The 7,934-nt window shown below is 42.5% G+C and overlaps 1 protein-coding gene across 2 annotated transcripts in view; it reads left to right on the forward strand.

The window, feature by feature from the left end:
* Positions 1-4,506, forward strand: part of Ska1 (spindle and kinetochore associated complex subunit 1) — a 30,845-nt gene extending 26,339 nt beyond the window's left edge. For both annotated transcript variants that reach the window (XM_013018874.1, XM_013018875.1), the window contains 2 exons: positions 1,984-2,153; positions 3,321-4,506. In XM_013018874.1, the coding sequence (XP_012874328.1) occupies positions 1,984-2,153; positions 3,321-3,469 (319 nt within the window). In that variant the 3' untranslated portion in view covers positions 3,470-4,506. The remainder of the gene's footprint in view (positions 1-1,983; positions 2,154-3,320) is intronic.
* The last annotated feature ends 3,428 nt before the right edge of the window (positions 4,507-7,934 follow it).

Genomic DNA, 7,934 nt, shown 5'->3' on the forward strand with positions numbered 1-7,934 from the left:
TGATGTGCAGTGATATTTCTTCTAGAGACTTCTTTTTTTTCTCCTTGGGACCGGGTCTCAGGAGGAGAGTCCGTGGGACACAGGGCATGATTATTTCACTCTCCAGGAAGTAGTTCATGTCTCTACAATTTTATACAGAAGAGCTTCACTGTGTCCTGTGCACACTTTCTCCCACCAAGCCCTAGGCTGCCTCTGATCTTTTCACTGCCATTTCCAGAAGGTCATATAGTTGAATTCATACTAACCCTTTCTGACAAGCTCCTTTTATGCAACACGGATTTAAGATTCCTCTTCTCTTCTCCTAACATCATGATGGTGCATTCCTTTTTAGCATCAGCTATCATCCCATTGTTGAATGTATCACAATTTATTTGTCCCTTTATTTATCCTACTGACGGATAAGTTGGTTACTTCCGGTTTGGGGTCAATTGTGAATAAAGGTACTATAAACATTCTAGTATAGGCTTTCTGTGGATTGTTTTTAACCCAGCAGCATGTTTGCTCAGTTGTGTGTTGGTGATATTGAACATGTGTTATATGCTGATTTGCCATCTGTAAACCTGTTTTGGTGAGTGTCTCTCAGGTCTGTAACTTTTTTTGTTTGAAATGAGTTTTTTTTTTTTTTTATGAACTGCTTGAAGTTATTTTCTTTGTTAAAAAATAATTTTTTATTGAGATTAAGGGATTATATAAATTTCACAGATTTCACGGTATTGTGGGATAGTGAACACATTTTAACCTTCACGAGGTGCATTGTTAATATCATGGTCTATAAAGCTTATGGACACTACAAACTTTGACACTCCAGCTATTTCTTCCAAATTGAGTGATATTTACATTTCTTCCCTTTTGCCATCTGTAAGCTGTTACTTCTTTCTTTCTTATTCCCTCCCTCCCATCGCTGCTCTTGAGTTGCTTATTTTCATCAAAGTCCAGTGCAGCTAATGGGCCCCTCTGTTGTATATTTTCCCCTGTTTTTCCCTCCGATTCTGTGCCTGCCTCCTAGCTTCCCTCAGTGTAACTTAGTTTTAAAATTGGGTTATTTCCTTATTAAGTTTGAAGAGTTCTTTGCATATCCTTCAGAAAAGTACTAGAACTTATATAGTTTCTCAACATGTTAATTTCTCTTTTTTTCTCCATACATTTTTAATTTTTTTTTTTTTTTGGTGCCAGTCCTGGGGCTTGAATTTAGGACTTGTACTGTCCCTGAGCTTTTTTATTCAAGGCTAACACTCTACCACTTGAGCTATATAGCTTCACTTCTGGCTTTTTTGGCGATTAATTGGAGATAAAAGTCTCATGGACTTTCCTGCCCAGGCTGGCTTTGAACCTTGATCCTCAGATCTCAGTCTTCTGAGTAGCTACTATTATAGGTGTGATCCACTGGCACCCAGCTAACTAAAAATCTTTTTTAACAAATATTTTACAGGTTTGCAGTCCATTTGAATTAGAATTTGAGTACTTTGAAATTGTAACATTAATGCTGTGTTGGTAAGAGGAGATGAATGCATCCAGATATTCACAATAAATGATAAGTTACCATCTCTATTTAAGATTTTAGCTGTTGAGATGTGTCTGGTCTGTTTGGAAGTTGATATAAAATTATTATTTACAAAAGAGCATGTTGAGCTGGGAGCCGATGGCTCACGCCTGTCATCCTAGCTACTCAGGTGGCTGAGATATGAGGATCACGGTTCAAAGCCAGCCCAGGCAGGAAAGTCCGTGAGACTCTTATCTCCAATAAACTACTAGAAAACCAGAAGTAGCACTATAGCTCAAATGGTTGAGCCTTGCCTTGAGCTGAAATGCTGAGGGACAGCGCCCAGGCTCAGAGTTCAAGCTCCATGACTGACAAAAAAACAAAAAACAAACAAACAAAAAAATCCACATTGATACTTTATACAGTCATCAAGTCATCACACTTAATTTTTTTTCAAAGAAAATAATCTGGTTTAAAAAATAACTACACACTCTTTTTTATAGGTACATGAAGTCTCGCTTAACCTATTGTCAAATTAATGATGTCATTAAAGAAATCAACAAGGCTGTGGTTAGTAAATACAAGATTGTCCACCAACCAAAAGCATCTCTGAATTCTGTGAACAGAAATCTCTATCACAGATTTATTAATGAAGAAACAAAGGATACTAAAGGTAAAACCATAGCATATATTTGTGTGTATTTGCCAGCTATTTTGGAGAATAACTAGCATGAGGAACACATTTTTCTAATTCTGGAAAATTCTAAATCGAGAATGAATTCTCAACCTGGGTCAGTTTTCCCACTGAGGACATTTTGTAATAATGCTTGGAGACAGTTTTGGTGTTATAGTTGGGGCAGGGGTTGCTCTTAGCCTCTGAGTGGGGCTCAGGGATGCTGCTAAAACACCCTAGAGTGCACAGGTGGGCCAGTATCCAAAATGTCTCATGCTGAGGCTGAGAAATGTGATGGGAGTCTGTTGTGGAACTCTTGCCAGTGTATGTAGAATTTGAGCAGTGATAGTAATAGTTGGCTGTGTTTATATAGTACTGTGTAAACACAGTATAGTGGGCTCCCTCCTGTGCCCAGAGCTTTTGTCCTTCTCAACACCCTGATCCCATTTTGCAGAGTAGGCAAAACGAGGTCAACTTAGCCAAGAGTATTCAGTGAAGTGGTAGATCTGCCAGGGCTTCTGTTCTTTTCATTGCTCCTGCATCATGCCCCTGGAAAAGGGAGTTGTCCAAGAGATATCAGTAGGGAGTTAGGACTCTAATAAACTGAACTGCAACTTCAGGTTGTTAGAGTAACTTTTATTTTAGCAAGAATGCAGTTTCTGAGTTTGATTGGATAATGACATTGAGAATGATAACGTAGGCTGGGTATGGTGGTACATGCCTCTAATCTCAAATTACGCAAGAGGAGGAGATCTGGAGGATCGTGGTTTAAGGCCAGCCTAGGCAGAGAGTAAGTGAAACCCCATGATCTTCATGCCAGTCATCTCCCAGCACAGGTTCAAGGCCAGTCCCAGGTAAAGAAATTGAGACTTAATCTGAAAAGCAACTAAAAAGTAAAAATGGGCTTCAGCCATGGATTTAAGTGGTAAAACACCTTCGTAATGTGCTCAAACCCTCTCCCTGCCCAAAATAATTATTAAAGCTATTCATATTCACAATCCAGTGCCCTAAAGGTACATCTTGAGGGCTGGATGCATGACTCAATAGGAGAATGCCCTCCTAGCAAGCCTGAAGCCCTGAGTTCAAGCCCCAGCACCACTGAAAAGACAACAGATTCACTTTGAAAGTTGGCTACATACAAGCTTGCACTAACATCTTTATTTTCAGGGCATTATTTTATAGTGGAAGCGGACATAAAGGAGTTCACAACTTTGAAAGCCGACAAGAGGTTTTTTATGATCCTGAATATTTTGCGACACTGCCGGAGGCTGTCAGAGGTCCGAGGGGGTGGACTTACCCGTTACGTCATAGCATGATGGTTTGCAAGCTTCCAACGCAAGCAACAGGAAGGCGCGGGGGCTAGTGCTGGCAGTTTCTCACATATAACTTATTTAGTCTTTTCATTTCCTATGCTGTTTCTTATAGAAATAAAAACCTTTTTAGATATAGCATATATAATCAGATTTCACTGCCTTCCAGCAAGAATATAACCATTTACCATCTAAGCCTCTGAACTAGACAAACACATAATGGAACTAAGAAGTACGCATGTGTAATTTTGTGTTTCATGACATGGATATATGTGTGACATTTGAAAGGAAAGGGGCAAGAAGAGAAGGTCACAGATAGCCAGTCCTGGAATTCCAGCTTCCTTGTGTCTGACTCCATCATCTCAGTCCACAGGTAGACTTTTGAGAAGTGATCTGGAGGTGACCTGTGTGTCTGATTCTTGGGCCTCCTGGACATCCTTAGGGAGTAGTGCCTGAAATTCATACTGTGTAATGAAAATGGAATGCAAGTATGTTGAAATGCCATGATACTGTGATAGAATAAATGTGCATAGTTGATTTTGGTCCCTATGTCTTTACTCTTAAAATTCTTTAGTGTCCTAAGCGATGAGGTGCATTTTTTGTTGTTGTTGTTTGGCTGGGGTCAAAACCCCGCTTCCTGGCATAGAACTCTTAAATCCCTTTGAATTTCCTGCTAACAGGACCATATTTTATTCTAATGAGGTGATTCTTGCTGGGCCTCTGGATCGCTTCAGGGGGCTGCTCATGCAAGCTGTGACAGAAAGGTGCCAACTCTTACCATCCCCTCCCCCCAGTCTCTAAGGGAAGGGAGAGAGGAGCTGGAGATTAAATGAATCCATCATGCTGACATGATGAATGCATACGAAACCCCTAAACTATGGAGTTTGGAGAGCTTCCTGGTTGACAAACACACTGATGTGCCAACAGGGTGGATTTCCCCAACTATTTGGACAGAAGCTGAAAGGAAGCTTCTGGACCTTTCCTTTGTTCATCTGGGTAATTACCTGTACTGTTGTAATAGCCTTTATATAATAAAGTAGTAAATTGAAGCCAAATGTTACTCTGTGTTCTAAGTCACCTGGTCATTTCCACAACAGTGGGGCTATAGGAACACCAATTTGCAGCCACGTCTGACGAGTGTAACCTGGGTTACCCACTGGTTATGATTGGTGTTTGAGTCCTTAACCTGTGGGGTCTCTGCTAATTCTAGGTAGTGTCACCACTGAATTGTGGGACTCACAGTTGGTGCTCAGAGAAGGAGAATTGGTTGCTATAGGGGAAAGGCCCACACATTTGCTATCAGAGGCATGAGGTGAAAGTATTACAGAAGAAAACAGAGCTTTTCCTAGTCAGATGCAAACAATCAAATGTGTGAGCCAGGCTGATTGGGCTCATGGAAGAATGGGTGATGGGATTGTAAGAACTGAGCCTTGTGCCTCTTCTGCACCTGAAGAGACTGTCTGGTCTATTTATAGCTGTTAGCTGCTTGGCAGGCTCATTCTGGTAGCAGAGACAAAAATGTCTTACCACATCCTGGGAACCTGATTAACCCCATTAAAACTGCATGACCATAGTGTATTATAAGCCCTGCATATTTATTATCCTTTCTCCTTCACTTAAATGCAGAGAAATTTCTTTTTTTTTGGTAGTGCTTGAACTACCAATTTTATTTTTGGTGGGGATTGGACTCAAAGCCTCGTGCTTGCTAAGCAGGTGTTCTACCACCTGAGCTGTGCTTCTGACCTTTTCCATTAGTTGCTTCCCAGGTAAAGTCTTGATTTATGTCTAATCAACTCTAGGCTGCAATCCTTCTCCCTGTCCTTCTCTTGCTGGGATGAGAGGCGCTTGGCATTGCACCCAGATTCCCCCATAGCTAGGGTGACAGGCTCTAGCTATCTCACCCATGGAATCTGGAGAACTTTATTCTGGCTTTAAACCATAGTCCCTGACTTGTTTTTTTTGTTTTTTGCCAGTCCTGGGGCTTGAACTCAGGGCCTGAACACTGTCCCTGAGCTTCTTTGGCTCAAAACTAGCACTCTACCACTTGAGCCACAGCTCCATTTCTGGCTTTTCTGCTTATGTGGTACTGAGGAATCGAACCCAGGGCTTCATGCATGCTAGGCAAGCACTCTACCACTCTGCCACGTTTCCAGCTCATAATCGCTGATTTGTGCTTCCTAAGTAGCTAGGACAACAGGCTTGAGCCAGTGAGCCCAACAAATGCAGTTTTTTGTTTTTATTTTTGCTAATTTTTTTGTTGGCTGTAGGACTTGAACTCTGGGCTTGGCACTGTTCCTGAGCTCTTCAGCTCAAGGCTAGCGCTCTACCACTTGAGTCACAGTGCCACTTCTGGTTTTCTGGTGGTTCATTGGAGATAAGCGTCTCATGGACCTTTCTTCCTGGTCTGGCTTTGAACCGTGATCCTCAGATCTCAGCCTTCTCAGTAGCTAGGATTACAGGCATGAGCCATGGGTGCTGGTGCAGTTAAGTTTTTAATTAATTAATTTAGTGGTTCTGGGTGGCGGGGGAGGGGGAGGGAGATTAAATCTAGCCCCTTTATCATGAGACACAACTATACCACCAGTGAACAACATCCCACCCTTGTTTGGTTGGGGACAAGATCTGGACGTGTTGCCTCAGCTGACCTTGAGCACCTGGGCTCACTCAGCTCATCCTCCTACATTAACGCTGGAACTCCAGGCACGTGCCATTGGATTTAAATTTAAGCAATGGCATTATCCTTTATTTTGGCTTAAGTCTTGCTTAATTTTTCTATGAATCACTTCTCCCTGTGAAAACATTCTGTTTGCTTAAAATACTTCTTCCTGCACACTCCTGTGGAACAACTGCTGGCCAGTTTGTTTCACTTTTGCTAAATGTATGCTGAGGAGAACCGCTACTTTAATTGTTAGCGCATAATCCATTTATTAGTTTAGTTGTATAGTTAATAAAGTCATCCCTCAAGGGAAGGCATAAATTGGAAGAAAAGAACTAATCTCTGTTTACTGAAATTTTCCTTTCAAGTAAAATGACAGGCTATATTTTCTTTCTTACTTTCCTTTTGGGGGGGGCGCGGTGCTGGTACCAAGGATTGAACTCAGAACCTCACACTCTTACTTGGTTGACACTCAGGGATACTACTTGAGCCACACCTTTAGCTGGTTAGTTGGAGATAAGAGTGACTTGGATTTGTCTTTCTGGTTGGCTTTGAACCCCAATCCTCAGGTCTCCACCTCCTGAGTAGTTAGGATTACAAGTGTGAGCCTCTAGCATCTGGCTACTTCCTCTTTTTTTTTTCAAGTTGTATTTTTACACTAATTTTGAGGAACTTTTGTATTCTGGGTGTCTATCCTTATGTCCCTCTCTTGCCTGTCTTTACTCTCCATCCACTTAGGGGAACACTTCCTGTGTGCTGTGAGGTGAAAACTCAAGAACCTGACACATGTGGTCTGCTCCACCAGCCTCCAGCCCTGGATTACTCCCCGCCCTATTACTCCTCCCCCCTCTTTGCCCCCCTGCAGGCTGCTGCAGATGTGGGTTGGGAGATACTGTATTTATGTGACTTTCCACCTAACAGGTAAGTGAGTATGAACAGGAGTTTATTCTAACAAAGTGAGGGGGGTGCCCCGGGAAAATGAGAACCCTCGTGACCCAAAGCAAGTGGGCTACAGAAGTGACATCCATTGCCAGGTTCACCAGTGGTTCATGCCTGTAATCCTAACTACTCAGGAGGCTGAGACCTAAATAAGGATTGAGGTTTGAAGCCAGTCCAGGCAGACAAATCCAAGAGAATCTAGCCAACACAAAGCCAGATGTAGAGATGTGACTCAAGGGGTAGAGCAACCAGCCTTGAGCAAAAAAAATAAGCAAGCCTGGGTACCCTTGGCTCATGCCTTTAATCCTTGCTACTCAGTAGGCTGAGATCTGAGGACTGTGGTTCAAGGCCAGCCTAGCCAAGAAAGTGTGTGAGACTCTTATGTACCAAAATATGTACCAAAATTATGTACCAAAATAGCTGGAAGTGGAGCTGTGGATCAAGTGGTAGACTGTTCTGTTAGCCTGGAGCACAAAAGATCAGGGACAGTACTCAGACCCTGAGTTCAAGCCCCAGGATCAGCACACGCACACAAAAGAGAAAAGGAAAGCAAGAACATGAGGCTGTGAGTTTGAGCCCCAGTATAATAATCAAGGAAAAACAAAAGGAAAAAAGCGGCATCTGAAGGCTGGTTTTATAGACAAGAAAGAGGAAAGAAGGGCCAGCAATAGGCGGCTGTGCTGTTACATTAGTGGCCTGAGGACAGTCATTGATTTGTGATGCACTTAGGCTGTACATTCCAGGAAGGGACTGATATAAGCGGGAACAGCTCTTGGGGTTGTTCGTCATCTTTATGGTGTCAGGGAGTCCACATGCTGCCATGCTGGGGCAGAGTGACCTAGGTAGCTTGTCACATGCCTCATGCTTACCTAGACT

Source organism: Dipodomys ordii, unplaced genomic scaffold, assembly GCF_000151885.1.
Source record: "Dipodomys ordii isolate 6190 unplaced genomic scaffold, Dord_2.0 Scaffold43, whole genome shotgun sequence".
In the NCBI taxonomy this organism is placed as follows: Eukaryota; Metazoa; Chordata; class Mammalia; order Rodentia; family Heteromyidae; genus Dipodomys; species Dipodomys ordii.